Source organism: Rana temporaria, chromosome 2, assembly GCF_905171775.1.
Source record: "Rana temporaria chromosome 2, aRanTem1.1, whole genome shotgun sequence".
NCBI lineage: Eukaryota > Metazoa > Chordata > Amphibia > Anura > Ranidae > Rana > Rana temporaria.
The window spans coordinates 440,697,682-440,714,947 of NC_053490.1; the positions used below are offsets into that span (position 1 = coordinate 440,697,682).

A 17,266-nucleotide genomic window follows, 5' to 3' on the forward strand; every position below is an offset into this window, starting at 1 on the left:
TCCTCCTATTGCAAGAATTGATATGTTTGTGAGGATTTCGAAATTAACTGGCAAGTAGGGAGATTGGAAGCTTCCACCAAGCGACAGACCAAACCTGTCATTTAGCCCAGGTTCACACTGGGTACGATTTGGTACGATTTGACATGTCAAATCGCATCTCAAATCGGCGGCAATTGTCGGCAATGGCACTGTCCTAATCGGTGCGACGCCGCATCTGCGGCGCTGCACCGATTTCAAAAAGTAGTTCCTGTACTACTTTTTGCGATTTTGGGCCGCGATTTACATTGAACCCTGCACAGATATCTCTTAAATCGCGGCCGAAATCGGGCAAAATCGATTTTACCGCGATTTTGAATTCGCAGCAGTGTGAACCTAGCCTAACAGAGATGCAGGTATGTGGATGACGTGCTGAGATCAGGTAAATGGTGAGAACATGTAAGCCAACCTACAGGTGTGGTAATTTACATATAAGATTGCAAGGGAAGATGCAGATGTAAAACAGTAATTTCTACAAAATCAAGTCTATTATGAAGAAAAGAAAACACATTGCCAATAAGTGTCCATATTGACATTAAAATGTATTGCTAAATTCGCTGAGGGGCAGAAATTTTAAGACAATTATACAAGCACAGGAACTCCAAACTCTAGCCTATATGACAGCACCAAGGATCAAAGAAATTGATGCATTCATTTAGTTTTAATGTGCTGCGGTCCTTGTTCAAATGTGATAGAATTACTATCCAGATTTTCAGGGTTAAACTGCTCAGTATCTAGTATGTTTTCCCTTGAGTATTTTGCATTCCTTACCTGCACAATACATCACAATAAGCATAAGTAATAGATGTGGAAATTAAGACAGGATGTCTACAAGGAAATGGGAGAAGAGGTTCCCCAACATGATTTAATGTGATCATTCACTATATTTCACAGAGAAATTTACTCCAGGGAAAAATATAGTGCTCTAAAATGTGTATGCGACTTTGCATGTGTGTGTGTGTGTGATTATCTATGTAAATAATGGCTAGTGAGTCAGAAGGTGGACAATACAGAGCTACCCAACTGTTTTTTTCTTCCATGGCAAGGGAGCCTATTTATTAAAAGTAACAATGTCCTACCCTCTCCATCAGTACAACATGCTGGCTCAGGGTGGCAAATTTAAATATTCCCTATTAAAGGATTGTATGATATTTTCTATATTTAGATAAACATATAAAAGGAGGTGGACTTTCTTGTAATTACCGTATTTATCGGCATATAACGCGCACAGGCGTATAACACGCACCCTAACTTTAAGAGAAAAGTTTCAGGATAAAAACTCCACAGCCCTCTGCGTATAACACGCAGGCATAGTTTACCCTCTATTTTCAGGGTAAAAAAGTGAGTGTTATATGCCAATAAATACAGTATATATTTACACACACACACACGGGGCAACTAGGAAACTAGGATATTGCCGACTCACTGAAAGCAATACTTTCGTTACGTGGCTAACAGGAAGTAGTAACTGGAGTTTTTTTTTAGCACCCCACTATGACACACTTCTGCCCATATACATAAAGTTATCTATACAGTATGCCATGAGCTGCCATTGGGTATATATAATGGCTTTATATAATCTTTAGAAAGTGCACATCGTGTTAGAGATTTTCTCTTCCTGTGTAGCACTGGGAGTGGTTTCCTGCCATACAGCCAAGACAATTGATTGGAGGCAAAAAGGCACACACCCCCATTCCACATAGGCAGAGACTTGCAGACTTGTGCTGTGACAAATCAAGCTCTCTTAATCTATTTATAGCAACCTCCCTTGACACAAATTTCAGGCTGGTTTTAACTTGGTTGATGGAGAACTTGTCAGAAGTTATCATGCTGATAACAGAGCAAAGAAGCAGCAAAAAGACAGGGGATTCAGGGCTTTGGAGAGAGAAGATGATATATGTGCCCAAGTCAAATTTCATGAATCAGGTTTACATCCACCTTAAGGGTACAAGCTACACTGTAATGCCACGTACACGATCAGTCCATCCGATGAGAACGGACCGACGGACCGTTGTCATAGGTTAACCGATGAAGCTGACTGATGGTCCGTCGTGCATACACACCATCAGTTAAAAAAACGATTGTGTCAGAACGCGGTGACGTAAAACACGACGACGTGCTGAAAAAAACGAAGTTCAATGCTTCCAAGCATGCGTTGACTTGATTCTGAGCATGCATGGATTTTTAACTGATGGTCGTGCTTACAAACGATCGTTTTTTTCCAATCGGTTAGGAATCCATAGGTTCATTTTAAAGCAAGTTGGCTTTTTTTTAACCTAAGGTTAAATAACCTATGGGGCCTACACATGATCGGTTTGGACCGATGAAAACGGTCCATCAGACCGTTGTTCTCTGGTTAACCTATCGTGTGTACGAGGCGCGAGAAGAGCGTAAAGGGAAAATGTACCAGTCACAGGAGCTGTGTTTGTTTGCATGTGTATGTATATTAAATATATATATTTATTTATATATTGCACAGCATGAATGTTATGAGGATAACAACTTAAAGCGTACAGATAGATGTGTTATCTAAATATAATTTAACTCACCTGAAAAAAACTATGAAATCTTTTCAATTAACTTATTGAATTTAATTTAAAAAAATGCTAAATGCCAAACTGGCAGTGGTAGTGACTACTCTGTATAGTGATAAGTGGGAGAGGAAGGGACTAACTTGCCATAGGAGTGAGTGGACCTCCTGCATTACCAATGTTTACTTCCTCATTAACAGGTCAGCGAGAAAAGAAGAGGACAGTGCTATAGACTCTCTAGATCTGCAAGCTCTGAAATGTGTAGATACTCTTCATATTTTAAACATTCCCTTGACTAGTCCAAGGCCAATTTCCAGTAGGACAACCCTGGGACACCCATGGATTCCTCGTAGAGGGCAGTAAGATAAAGCTGGCTATATACAGAGGAATCTGAGCTTCAAGATACTATATTCTTCTATAATCCCTTTTTACCACCCAATGTTCACAACCAAAGTACCATGTTGGGTTACTATTCATGTTTACTTTATAACAAGAGAGAAAAGAAAAAAACTTCCTACTCTGAAAGAATACCAACATTACCGAATTAACCAAGGGATTCCTATACAACTTTGAATGCAAAACCCGCTTGAAGCAGGTTAAATACAGGTCAGAAGGAGGTCACCTGTAGGTCAAATGCTCTCAAACTAATGCCATCAACAAAAGCCCAAAGCCTGTTGACACAGGACCTTAACGCAAAACTTTACCCATGATTTATTTTATTTATTATATAACAAAGAATGTTCTGTAACAAAAGAACATGCTGCACATTCCACATTATTAAGTATGCTACCAGAATTAGCGTGTGTTGTAAATTGCCTCCAGCATTGCACCTGTTTCTTCCTGCCGAGGCCACCATTTTGTTGAAGCCCAGGGCAGTCACTTCCTTATTGAACCCCCCTATATTTAGTCTTAAAAACTTTCTATATTTAAAGTGGTTGTAAACTTGAAAAATTTAAATTAAATTGACCAGTCTACCGAACACAGCAAAGCAGCAGAAGTCATCTGCCCCCAATCATCTACAATCCTCTCCACTTTCCTAGAGTAAAAAAAACCTGTCACAAGAAAAAAAAAATGGTCATGCCTCCTCTCCTGTGACTGACAGACTAATTAGGAGTCTCATGCACAAGCTTCCCGAAAGGAGCTCCAGCCCGAGGACACTGAAATTAGTTATCCCTGTAAACACTGGGAAGCATTTGAGGCACAGGGGGTGCAGACCTTTATAGCAGGAGGGAGTTAAATATGTGCATTTCCAGCCTTGATTGTATGTCTTGGCTCAGCTAGGGAGGAAGGCTGCAGTAGCTGACAGTGCTCAGTCTCATAGTTGCCAAGGGAGAAAGGAGAGCATATCAGGGAGATAAAATAACACTATTCTTGTCTAACTTTTTTGTGTCTCCATGCCAGCAGAGTTTGTCCTGTCACCTCACCTGCTTTTCCCTTCTCTCCACCTAATCTGTGTTCCCTCGGCACAGTCTGTGCCATTAGCAACGGTAAATCAGCTCAGTGCCGAGAATACAGGACAACTAAGGCTATGCAAAGCTGGGTGAGACAGGGCCTTACTGAATTTTAAATAGTATAAGCACCTATTTTAATGTTTTACATAGCTATACCTGCAAAAGTGGAAAGCATGAAGTCATCTATCAGAACTTAATTTTCTGACTAAAGTCCCACTTTAAAATGATTGTAAAGTCTTGTTTTTTTAAAAAATAAAAATAGCAGCCTGGATCCTCCTCTTTTCATGTCCCTGGCTGTACCTCCTGGCCCCACCCCCCTCCTGCTGAGTGCCCCCACAGCAAGCAGCTTGCTATGGGGGCACTCGAGCCGAGTCACAGCTCCCTGTGTCCATTCAGACATGGAACCGCTACCCAGCCCCTCTCTCCCCTGATTAGCTAACTGATTTTTATTGACAGCAGAAGAAGGCACTAGTGCTGCTGCTGTGTCTTAGCCAATCAAGAGGTAGAGTCTCGGACAGCCGAGACACTCATGGACATTGCCGGACATATATGGTCTCAGGTAAGTATTGGGGGGCTGCTGCACACAGAATTTTTTTATCTTAATACATGAATACATGAATGCACTCTGGGGGTCATTTACGAAAGGCAAATCCACTTTGCACTACAAGTGTATTTGCCTTTCGTAAATAACCCCCACTGTTTCATAGCTGAGAGTGCATAACAGTGTCAAAAAATTATGAAGAATGCTCTAGAGCACAGGTGTCAAACACAAGGCTGTGGGCCAAATCCGGCCCTCCAGGCCATTTCATGAGGCCCTCACACCCCCCTTGTCTCAGCAGTCAGCAGCAGAGAAGACTGGACTCCACCAGATCACTTCTCTCTCCAGCCCTCCTGGCAGCAGTACAAGGCAAGGGGTGCACTGATGTAAGGTATAGGGGGGGATGCTCGACTTCTGATGGTTGGGGGGCTCTTGACATCTGATGTAAGGGGGGTTGGATGCTGATACAACCGGCCCTTTGAGGGCAACCATGATGCTGATGTGGCCCGCAAGTAAATGGAGTTTGACACCCCTGCTCTAGGAGGTCTGTTATTTGATAGAGTTAGAGACCGTGTATGTGATCGGCAGATGTCTGGTGACCTTTGACCCCAACATTTATGCTGAAGTTGCAGGCACAAAGTATAATTTTATGACAATTTTTCAGTTTGAAATGCCAGATTCTTTCATGTTGCAACTGGTCCCCTTTCAATGGACAATCCAACAGCTCCTCTACGCAGAAATAACCAGTAACACCACAACAGCTTTTCATAAATCTATTACAGTATTTCATTCTGTGGGTTTTGCTCCTCGAGCAGTAGGGATAAAATAAATATGAAATCAAGCGTGCGTGAACTCCATGAATATTGATGTAAGTATACACACACTCACACACACAGTCTGAAATTGTGTACTTATAGATCCATGTGGAAGACTAGAAGCTAGCACTCACCTCTCCTTCTCAGCAAAGTCATTTTGTAACTTTTGTTCTTTCTCTAGAGCCAGATTTTCCGCCTGGTTCTTCAGGGTCTGTTCATATTCCCGGATTTTCTCTCTAAGTGCTTTTATTGTAACCTCTGTAGAAAAACAATTGGGAGAAAATGTGTTTACATAGCTCTGTGTGGTTATATAATACAAGGCTTTCTTTACCCTGTAGGATCAGTGTGTTTTAAACTCCATCTCTTCAACTCTGACACAAAATCAATAGATATGAGTCCCTTTGGAGACCTTTTACTCCCTAAATGTTAAATTGAACTTTAAACGTTTCAGTTGAGAAGGATCAATGGATTTTGCTGGGAAACAGAGCCAGGGTTTCTGCAACAAGCCTGAAAAGAAAAAAATCAATGCTAAAACATAATATCACCTTATTGAACAGTTTCAAATTATCTCTCTGTTGAGCTGGGATTAATAAAGTCTCAGTGTGGGTTAAAGCATGAATTAACATGTGGAACCGTTTATTCATCTTTCTGCGCACATTAGGACATTAATTTCCCGTAGCCTCCACTTGTATGATGAATGCTCCGCATGCCTCTCTGCTTCTACACCAGATATTTGCATATTTCTGGCATGGCATTGTGATGTAAATCAATTAAACTCACTGTAAAGCCTTTGGACATGTACAATTAAAGACCCACACAAGATGAAACTTGGAATATTAGCGGCAGCTCAACAAGATTCCCACTAGTAATATTACTTTTTCAGTTCTACACTTCCACAATGAATGGATGAACCAAAGCTATCAATTTACAGGATGATTATAGGATGTATTACATCTTGTTTATAGAATTAGACTGTGTATGGAGGAACCAATGGCCCCCCATCTAAAATGTTATCTACTAGGAAATTGACTGGAAAAGATCAATTCAATATATATAAATCAGCCATGGCATAAACCTTATGCTTACATTAGTGCACAGGGCCATACTAGAGTTGGCTACTGAGCCAGAAAGATTATTTTCTATATACTGGCCCAGGGCTGGTCATTATTAGTAGCCAGGGGTACTGCCTAATTTTCATGACTTCTTATCAAAATTGAGCTGCTAACAGGTGCACACTCGGGTACACAACTTTTCTGGTATTTGCCAAAGTCACCAGATTGGGTCTAGATTGAACAGAATCTAGGGAAACAAAAAACAGCCCTACATGTTCGAACAATAAAAATGTATATAAAAATATAGGTTTATAGATTGTAAGGGTTTAGAAAAAAATGGAATTAAACAAACCAAAAACCATTAGGTTTGCCCTTAAGTGATTGTAAAGTCTCGTCTTTTTTTCTATTACAATAACACACATGTTATACGTACCTCCTCTTCTTGAGTGCCTCTTCTGTGCTCCTGGCCCCTCCCCCGTTGAGTGCCTCCACAGCAGTTCGCAATGGGGGCACCTGAGCCGAGTCACAGCTCCCTGTGCCCACTCAGACACGGAGCTGCGGCCTGACCCCGCCCTCTCTCTCTCCTGATTGGCTAACTGGCTTTGACAGCAGCTGGAGCCAATGGCGCTGATGCATTGTCTCGGACAGCCGAGACACTCGTGGACTTCACTGGACAGAGATGGGGTTCAGGTAAGTAATAGGGGAACCAAGGGGTACTGCTGCACACAGAAGGCATAGAATGCATTAAGATATAAAACCTTCTGGACTTTACAACCCCTTTAACCCATACTTTAACCGCTTGCTGCCCGCCAACAGTAGTTGTACTATGAGCAGGCGGCAGCTCCCAGTGGGGTGATATACCTGTACGTTGCAGCCTCCCTTCAGGGTTCGGGCATACGTACGCACGCCCCCTGCTGACCCCTGATGTGATTGGACACAGCACAACTTTGGCAGCTGATTTCAGCCAATGATTTTGGCCGAAGTCAGCTGTGGCCAATTACAGAGTTCTGTGTGAACAGTGATTTGGCAATTTCTTCTCCCTGCAAAGCAGGGAGAAAAAACTGACAGATAGTAAAGTAAAAGCAGCACATATTACACATTGTTAGGCACACAGTTAACCTTTTGATTGCCCCTAGATGTTAACCCCTTCCCAGCCAGAGTCATCAGTACAGTGACAGTGTACGATATTAGCACTGATCACTTTATTAGTGTCACTATTGATGCCATTGTTAGCTACTGCCAAGATTGCTCGCCACACTATCACAGTCCCACTATAAAAGGGCTGATCACCGCTATTACCAGTACAGTGTCATAGCTGCATAAAATCAAATATATATACACCATAGTTTGCAGACGCTATAATTAAATTTTTGCACAAACCAATTAATGTACACGTATTTATTTTTTTCCTTTTACATGTAGCAGAATAAATTTTCACCCAAATTTGTGAAGAAATTAGATTGTTTTTATTGGATAGGTTTTATAGCAGAAAGTAGACTCTGTATTGACCAAATACCACCAAAATAGAGTTTTATTTGTGTGAAAAAAATTTAATTTGCACAAAGTAGCGCAGTGCTGAATAGCAAAAACTGCCCTAATCATGAAAGGGGTAAAACCTTTCAGAGCGCAAGTGGTTAAAGCAGATCATTCAAGCTTAAAATATAACAATAGCAAAATAAAAAATGGCAAACTCTATGGGCCAGATCCACAAAAGTTACGTTGGTGTATCTATTGATACACTGCGTAACTTCTAGGATGCGCCGGCGTATCTTTTTTCTGTATCCAGAAAGCAAGATATGCCGGATTCTTGCTTAGATACGACTGACGTAAGTCTCTTACCCCGTCGTATCTTAGTTGCATATTTATGCTGGCCGCTAGGTGGCGCTTCCGTAGATTTACGCATAGAATATGCAAATTAGGTAGATACGCTGATTCACGAACGTACGTGCGCCCGGCGTATCTATATGCGTCGTTTGCGTAAGGCGTCAGACCGGCGTAAAGTTACCCTTGCTATAGTGAGGCGTATGCAATGTTAAGTATGGACGTCGGGACAGCGTCAAATTTTACGTTGTTTACGTAAAACGTTTGCGAATAACTACGATACGCTACGCCCGCTTATATTTACTCCTATCTACGTGAATCTGGGCCCATATGTTTCTCTCAGGGCAGGTTTTATGCCTAAATGTTAAGTACAAGATTACATTTGCAAATATAATTTTTCTTAAGAATAATTAGAACTCTTTAAAAATGCAAACAGAACATTTCATTGCAATTCACAGGTTCAGGAGAACATATGGGCAGTAGAATGCGATTTCTCTGCAAATGTACATTTATTAATACAGTATACACAGAAGTTCAACAGATTGCTCTGCAGAGGTAAAATGAGGACACGGAAAGACTAAAAAAAATGAAACCCACTGCTAGGAAGAAAAAAAAAAAGGAGTAAAATAAATGTATGTCTTAGATGCAGATATGTTATATATAGCAATCATTACTCATCTATCTTTACACAGTATGCAATAGCCTCACCACTGCACTTTCCTATAGAAAAGGCAGTCATTTTAGTTATGCTGTAACTGTTTGTAATTTAAAGCGGAGGTTCACCCAAATAACATTTTTCTCAGAACAACTTCTTTAGACTTCTAACATGCAAATCTGCTAGTTGGCTCTATACGGCACAGGCGCCGTATAGAGCCGACTAGCAGATCTGCATGTTTGGCTTCTTTCGGAAACGCTGTGACTCGGACGCGCCTACGCAATACGAGGGGCGGGGCCTTATCCGCCGGGGGGAGCTTTTGCTGAAAAGACGTCATCATCTGGGGGACCTCCCAGATGACATGCCTCCTCAGCTTGGAAACGCCTACTCCCGTGGGGAGAAGTCCCCGGAAGCCGGAATGAAAAGATAAATTATAAGGTATGTACAACGTAAAAAAAAAAAATTGCGGACTGTACATGTTGGAAGTCTGTACTGGAATCGTATCACATGGTTGTTCACACCCATGCAATCCAATTTCTGACCTATTCCACAGTTCACACTGCGTACTACAAACAGATTTGGGGGTGTCTAACTTTACATTGACACGCGCAGCGGTTCACAGAGAACAGTGAACTGCCTGCGAGTGAGATGCGATGCGGGAACCAGCACAGGAATCGCGCTGGTTCCCGCATTGCATATGTGTGAACCGGGACTTAGAGTAAATCTAAAGACATTTTTATTTTATTTTTTTGGATACAAAATACTGTCAGGTTCCTACTGGGAAGATTGCTCTTCACGTCCTCTTCTCTGGACACAATGGGAAGTGGGAGGAAATCTCTCCAAAGTAAAGGAAATACTCTCTTCCATAGTTGTTGCCTGAATAAAGCCACACGATCAGATTATTGGATGCATTTTCATAAGTTTTTTGTTGGATGCTAGTCTCAAATTGAAAGTGAAGAGGGTACTCCCCATCAAAAAAAATTCAGACAGAATTTAATGGCAGAAGTAACGTAATGTGTATCGTTTTGTATGTATTCTTTCATTTCTGAGCATGCCCAGTCTTGCTCTTCAGATCTTTTTTTGGGCAGTAAACCATACTAATGAAAAGAAAATCGGACTTTGTGGTTACATCAGACAAAGATTTTGGAGCCTGCATATCCCGTTTTTGTCTGACGAAAATTCGTAATTGGCTGTCAAAAGCAGCATACCAACGATCAGAAAATCGTCAGATCATTCATTGGACAAAATTAACTTCAGATTTTCTGACCGTGTGCACGGGCCTTAACTGTCTATTTTTGGATTCTCTCTCACTTTTAGTCCTTGTGACATTGGAGTTCTTCTAACTCCTCACCACGCCATAGAAAAAAAAAAAATAAAGTTTAGGCTTTGGATACACTTCAGTAAACATTGGCTGCCCGTATTTATCAAAATGTCTGGGGGAAGAATCATGTCAGCAGACTGCACCACATCAGCCAATCAAATTTAAATGTTTAGTGCCTGTCATTATCCTGAGCTCTTCTACGGTAAGCATTATGTTGTACTACTTATTACACATGGCAGTTTTAATGGTTGCACAAAGCTGACTTCCTGTAATAAGAGGAAAAAAAAACTGCCAAGTGTTCACCTGGTACTGTATGTTCTAATTGATTTACAGAGATGTTTGCATTAGAATAATACACTGTTCTCATTTAGGCTGTAATAGAAAACAGACTGCGACCGAGGCAGGCACATTTCTTAGTAGTAGGCCTGTGACAGGTTAACTGTAATCAAGCTCCGTACTCTCGTTGAGGCCAAGAATATTCAGCCTAAAGAGAAACACGTAAGCCATCTAAATTGTTTTTGAGTAGCACTCCAATTAGTCTGTTTTTCCACAGTATTTTAATTAGTTAAGGTCCTTGGCTCCAAGGTGGCCTGAGCTGGTCCTGGTCACAGAGACGTGTATAGAATAATTGCTTCAAGCTGAGGAGAATAGCCTGTCCTCCCACACTGTTCAATGTAACCAACTTTCCCTTGGTAACACCAAACTTCTAACATGGAAACATCACCCACTTATAAAGGGAACAGAAATGGCATGGCTTTAATGAAAAGACTAGAGATAAGCGCTTACAGCTTATATAAGAACATACTGATCTTTTTTTTTTTTTTACTTTGTACTAGAAAAATTATTATGGACTGTGAATAACAAACTTCAAATATAATATACAAATAAACAAATATAATATAAACTACAAAAATATAATATTTATAGTGCAGAACTCTGTATTAGGGCCATCTTTCCAGAATCTTTGCGATCGAGGGGATACAGGTGGACCCCATGTCACCCTTCCTCCACTTGTTCCCAGGTTACAACTACTGAAAATACTGAGCCTGGACTGACCTAAGACAATGGGCTCACTTCACCAAGGAATATCTCATGTGATAATTGAATCACGTGACACATTTATTCCATTTATGTCATGTGATAATGAAAATGTCAATTCACTATCACCTCATGAAGTATTTACCACAAAAAGCAAAAAACACTCAGTAAACACCTCATAAAACGGTGTTAAAGTCAATTCACTAAAGGGGGAATAATAAGTAGTGGTCCAGGCATGAGATATTTAAGGAATGTAAAAATATAATAGCCAATTTGGAGGAGTCTCTACCTTTTTGGATCAGTTCTCTCAACAGCAATACATAGAAACTTAAATATTGAAAAACACAGAATCATCAGGGCTATTTTACTTAAAGTATAACTAAAAGGCAACACTTTTTTTTAGTTTTGGATAGAGTGGAGAGGGATTAGAACCCCCTTCAGGTTTATGTTTCAGTCTGTGCTCCCATTGGGAGATTCACCCTCTCTATTTGTCCTGTTTACCGTTATCATTGAAAGTGAAGGTAAAAGAAAATCCCAAATTCTGGGCTGTCCCCAGAGTAGAAATCTTCCAATGGGGACACTAGTTCTGGTGACCCCCCCCCCCCCCCAAGAGATTATTTTAATTTGCAGTTTCCCCTCACTTCCTGTTTTGGTTATGGGACAGGAAGTGACGGAAATCTCCCAAAGGACAACATTGTCTTTTTTTATGTCAAAGAAAGGGTATATATATATGTGATTTTTGTATACTATCTTCATTCAATATTTTACATTTATAAATTAATTTTGTATTAACTTGTTTTTGATACACCATGTGTGTCCTAATTAAGCAGCTTGCCGTCAGCTGCAGGGGTCGCACTAACTTAGTGAGTTGCCATGTTTCTACGGTATTAATCATTTTACCACTTTATTAGCAATAAAACCTCACAGCTGTTGTAATTTTTCTCCACTGTATCAATTCCAATGAATATCATGCCATAAGATGCAATACCAAATGGTTTAATGAGAGAAATGCTTCACATTTTGATGAAATAACTCATGCTATATTTTAGTAGTGTTTTTTCTTTGTAAATATGTGTTTTGAACTATTTTAGTCAGATTTTAAAGAGGTAAACAACTGAATTGAGCTCAGTCCCTGAAAAAAATAAGTGCGCCGCTGAACAAAACAGACAATGTGAACATTCAAAAAAGACTGGAATCAGCAAAAAAAAAAAAAAAAAAAAACTAACTAGCCATTAGCTTTGGTTAGCATGTGGAAAAGTTGACATTTCCATCAAGTTTTTTACCCTCTAGGATCAACAATTTGTGGATACCTGGCCATCATTCCCATTTGATTTTGTTGGAAATTCCATTCCAAAAATGTGGGCATTATTATGAACTTGTTCCCCCATCCCGCTCTTGCAGTTATAAGGCCCTTGTCTTGTCTCTTCTGGAAAGGCTCTCCAAAAGATTTTATAGTATCTGTGCCTATTCACCAAAAAAAGCATTTGTGAGGCCACAAACGGTTGCTGGATAGATGTTTCAATTCGGTACAGTGAGTTTAAAGGTTATGGCTCAGTGCAGATCACTTAAGTTACTCCACATCAAATTTCCCAAGCCCCATCTTTATTGAGTTGGCTTTGAGGGCCGTCCCTAAACTGTTGCCACAAAGTTAAAAGCACAAACTTGTCTAACATGCCAATGAATTATGTAGCATTGACAATACCCTTTACAATACTTGCACCACATATGCTTATTAAGTATACTCCAAATGACATGAGTTGTGTGAAAAGCCTCATAAAGGCCATGTGCAGATAACTCAGGTTATGGTATATTGAGTAATATGTATAAATGTGATTCTGCATCACAGTATCAAAAGTGGTTTTGTGCCACGTCTTGTAGGGAACAAACTAGATAAAATCCTTTGAAATCTGTAACTTTAGGAAAATTATGGAAGTGTAAAACAAAGCGCTATGCATTAACCTTCCCAATTGTAGCATGTTGAAGGCCTGCTTATACCATGTTTTCACCACCATTCAGAGTCCATCATGCCACCAAGTGGGATCAATCCCTCACCAATATCAGACTTGCTCTTGTTTAAAAGAAAAACATGCTGTATTTTAAGCATGCCTTTATTGTCAGTTCATTTTGTGGCGTTCAAATCTGACAGAAAGCCAACACTTCCTAGGAGTGTCGATCTTGTTGATCCCCACACACAGTGCTCACTGGTTCCTCCTGCTGTTCTCAACATTAACAGTGTCTTCTATAATGATATAAGGTTAACAGTCAGTTTCCCAGCAGACTTTCTCAAAATTGAAGAAGAGTTTAGCAGCACAGACAGATAAGTACCGGTACGTACACTTTTCTTTTTACAGGTATGCCTTTTCTGGATATTTTGGTATAACGACAAGGTCCCTTTAAATACAAGGTTGGTTCCACTACATGTTTCAAAGCAGTTTTAGGCCTGAGAGTAGAATTCTATGTTACCAACATAAAATAACATCTTCAATGCTTGTTATAAAATGGACAGTGGTTGTGCAAGATTCTGACCGACAATCATTCAATCACTGTGAGCTTCGCTTACAAAAAAATTATTGAATACGATTGCTTAAACCACTGAGTTTATCAGATTTTCTTCTAATACTAGCTCTGTTAAAAAAAAAAATAACATATATTTATCTTACTGTAATTTTGCCTTCACCTCACCACAGAGATGTAATTTTAACAGAGTAGAACTTGAAATACACCCTGTGCAACATTTTCTATAAATACACATCAATGCCTTATCTTAAAAATCAAGAAAGTAAATTTGAAAGTGAATGAAAAAAGAAGTCCTAAACAGTAAAACTCATAAGAGGAAGAGAATAAACTAAATAAAACAGACTTAATAAAGAAAGAGGAACTAGTCCCTTTGCAACTACTGCATTGATTAAATCTGGCCCAGTGCCAAGTTTAATCCTTAAATGTATTTGTCACTTTTATAGAAGTAAACTTTGTAAAGGCCTAATAGAAGGAGCTTATAGGAAAACCTTTTTTTTATATATATATATATATATATTAAAACAGACTATTTAAAAAAAAAGCAATAGATGTGACCTTTCCTTTCCATCTTAAAGCGAAGGTTCACCCTAAAAACATGTATATACCATCACATTCAGCATACTTCCGACATGTACAGTATGCTGTTTTTTTTTCCGCTGTACATACCGTATTATTGTTCTTTTCCACCCCGGCTTCCGGGTTCTCACTCCCGCGAGAGTAGGCGTTCCTATGCAGCGGCACAATGTCACCTGGGACTCAGCCCACATGATTGACGTGGCGAATAAGGCGCGTCACGAGTTTCCGAAAATAGCCGAACTGGGAGTCGGCGCTATACGGAGCCTGCGCACCGACTAGGAGCCGTGTAGAGCTGACTGCGCAGGCGCCGTATAGAGCCGACTCCCAGTTCGTCAATCATGTGGGCTAAGTCCCAGGTGACATTGCGCCGCTGCAAAGGAACGCCTACTCGCGGGAGTGAGAACCCGGAAGTCAGGTGGAAAAGAACAATAATACGGTATGTACAGCGGAAAAAAAAAACCCAGCATACTGTACATGTCGGAAGTATGCTGAATGTAATGGTATAAACATGTTTTTAGGGTGAACCTCCGCTTTAAGCAGGTAAGATATTAATGGTGGTTGATGGTTATGAGAAGTCTAAATATAAAAATGACAAAAATTATTCAGACATCTATCCCAATGTGTACAACACCTTGTATTTTGTTTTAGATAGAGCAGGTTATTATCTCTGACAATATTTTAATAAAAACCTGACAAAAATGTGAACTTTTACTTAGTAAATTGTAAAAAAAAAAAAAATGCTGAAGTTTAGGTTTATGGTTTTCAGTTGATTAAGGAGCTTTACATATTGCATGAAACAAGAAACTATGTATATTTATTTAAATAAAACAACCAAAATTCACCTAATGTAGACCTACATAATATACAGACTCCATAATTCAGGTTCCCTGAGAAGTATTTTTTTGTATAAATATAGCCTGAACGGTTTAACCATGAGAATTTATTGGTTACTTGGGCTACAGATCAACCTGTTTCCTGTGTACAGAAGGGCTATGTGTGACCTCAGTTCACCTGTTAAGCATCTCGTATAGGATTAAATAATATGGCCTCTGTAAGACAGACTTTAATACTGATCTAATAAGTAGACAGGGCAAAGCTTTTGCTGAAACAGAAATCTGCAGCACTCTAGTAATAATGCTTTAAGCCAGATTTTTTGAAAATATTAGACACCTATACAGAAGCTTTCATATGGAAACATCACCTGTACAATTCCTAAAATAAAACAAAGATAACAGAAACTGGAAAGAAAGGAAAATACCAGGTAATCATAGAAAAATAATGTGATGAAGAAAATGTTACTGCTTACAAAAGGCAAAACAGGATCCATATGGTATCCACATGGTGGAATTTATATATTGTTTCATTAATTGAATGCTCATCAGCACAATAATATATACTCAGTACCATACCTTGGTTTTTTACTTCAGCAAACTCTTTGTTGTATTCTTCTAATGTCTCTCTAAGCTTCTGGTTTTCTGTTTCGATATCATGCATCCGTTGAACCTTTAGTTGTAATTGCTGTCCCAGATCCAAGGCAGGTACAGGATCTGCAAGTAAATAAAGACAAACATTAGCTGCAGCTAATACAAGGACATATACTTCATCTTAGACCATTTCAGGATAGTTACAATGTTTACATATCCAATGCACCGGAATAGGTTTTTTTCTCTCTCTCTCCCTTCAGATTTATTTCTGTATTTACCAGGGCCAGATCACTGGAGTCTGTAGACACATAAATTTTGGTGCCCCAAGTAACAAACCTTATTCTATGATTACCTTTCTACACTGAACATTTGACTTTTTTCTGGTTCTAACCGGTCTTAAAATATTGTGATAATTATTAAAGCGGTTGTAAACCCGCATATACATTTTTGTTTTTTACACCTGCAAAGCAAAAGCCATAATGAGCTAGTATGCACCGCATATTAGCTCATTATGAAATACTTACCTCGGAACAAGGTGTAGGGAACTTACCTGGTCCACGCCGAGCGAGATGTCATCTTGACTCGGCGTGTCTTCCGGGTATTGCCGCTCCAGCGCTGTGATTGGCTGGAGCGGCGATGTCGTCACTCCCGCGCATGCGGGAGATTTCATTTTGGCCGAGGATCCCCCCTGCAATCAGCGGCGCATTGAGAGGGGAATATCTCCTAAACCGTACAGGTTTAGGAGATATTCTTTATACCTACAGGTAAGCCTTATTATAGGCTTACCTGTAGGTAAAAGTGAAAAAGTGGGGTTTACAACCACTTTAAATAAACTTGTATGTTTTTAGATTATGAGCTGTAGCGAGCAGGGCCATCTGATCCCTCCTGTACCGAGTTGTATGGTAACTGTAATGTCTGCCCTCATGTTGTAATGCGCTGCACAGACTGTTGGCACTATATAAATCCTGTATAATAATATGAGGACAAGTCCTAGTGCTGAATTATACAGCACAAAGCCACCTCTATACCTTCAGCCACAAGTCTAGTGTATCGAATGGTAATCTGGCATCTAATATGTAATTTTCCTACAGGTCAAGCACTTGTATGTCTGATTTGGTTACACCTGTGGCCAAAGTTGGTAGTTTCTCCATTTAGCTCTTGAGCAACCTGGCCCAAAGAGTCATAAGAATTTGAAATACATGGGTTCTTTATGTTGTGCTCCCTGGCAGTTGTTTGGAGTATCTACATTGTACTGTGATTACATTTTGTATGTACTATATTTTAGCTGTCCATTTGGTGACGTTCTGTATACCTTGTGTGTGTCTGTATTGACGCGTTTCTTGAAATAAAAAGCTTAGGAAAAACACATGCATTCATAGATTTCGTTATTTATATATGCCAGTGTGTTTTTGGTAATATAAATCCATGAAATCATCAAAAAGAATGTACAAATTCTGTATTAATAGCGATTAAGTCCAACTTGAGCCTTTA

The 17,266-nt window shown here is 39.7% G+C and overlaps 1 protein-coding gene across 4 annotated transcripts in view; it reads right to left on the bottom strand.

Moving 5' to 3' along the window:
• The window catches only part of CUX1 (cut like homeobox 1), a 429,361-nt gene that overhangs the window by 171,202 nt on the left and 240,893 nt on the right, over positions 1 to 17,266 (bottom strand). For all 4 annotated transcript variants that reach the window (XM_040338414.1, XM_040338412.1, XM_040338415.1 and 1 more), the window contains 2 exons: positions 15,761 to 15,898; positions 5,506 to 5,629 (listed from right to left, as the gene is read on the bottom strand). In XM_040338414.1, coding sequence (XP_040194348.1) covers positions 5,506 to 5,629; positions 15,761 to 15,898 — 262 coding nt within the window. The remainder of the gene's footprint in view (positions 1 to 5,505; positions 5,630 to 15,760; positions 15,899 to 17,266) is intronic.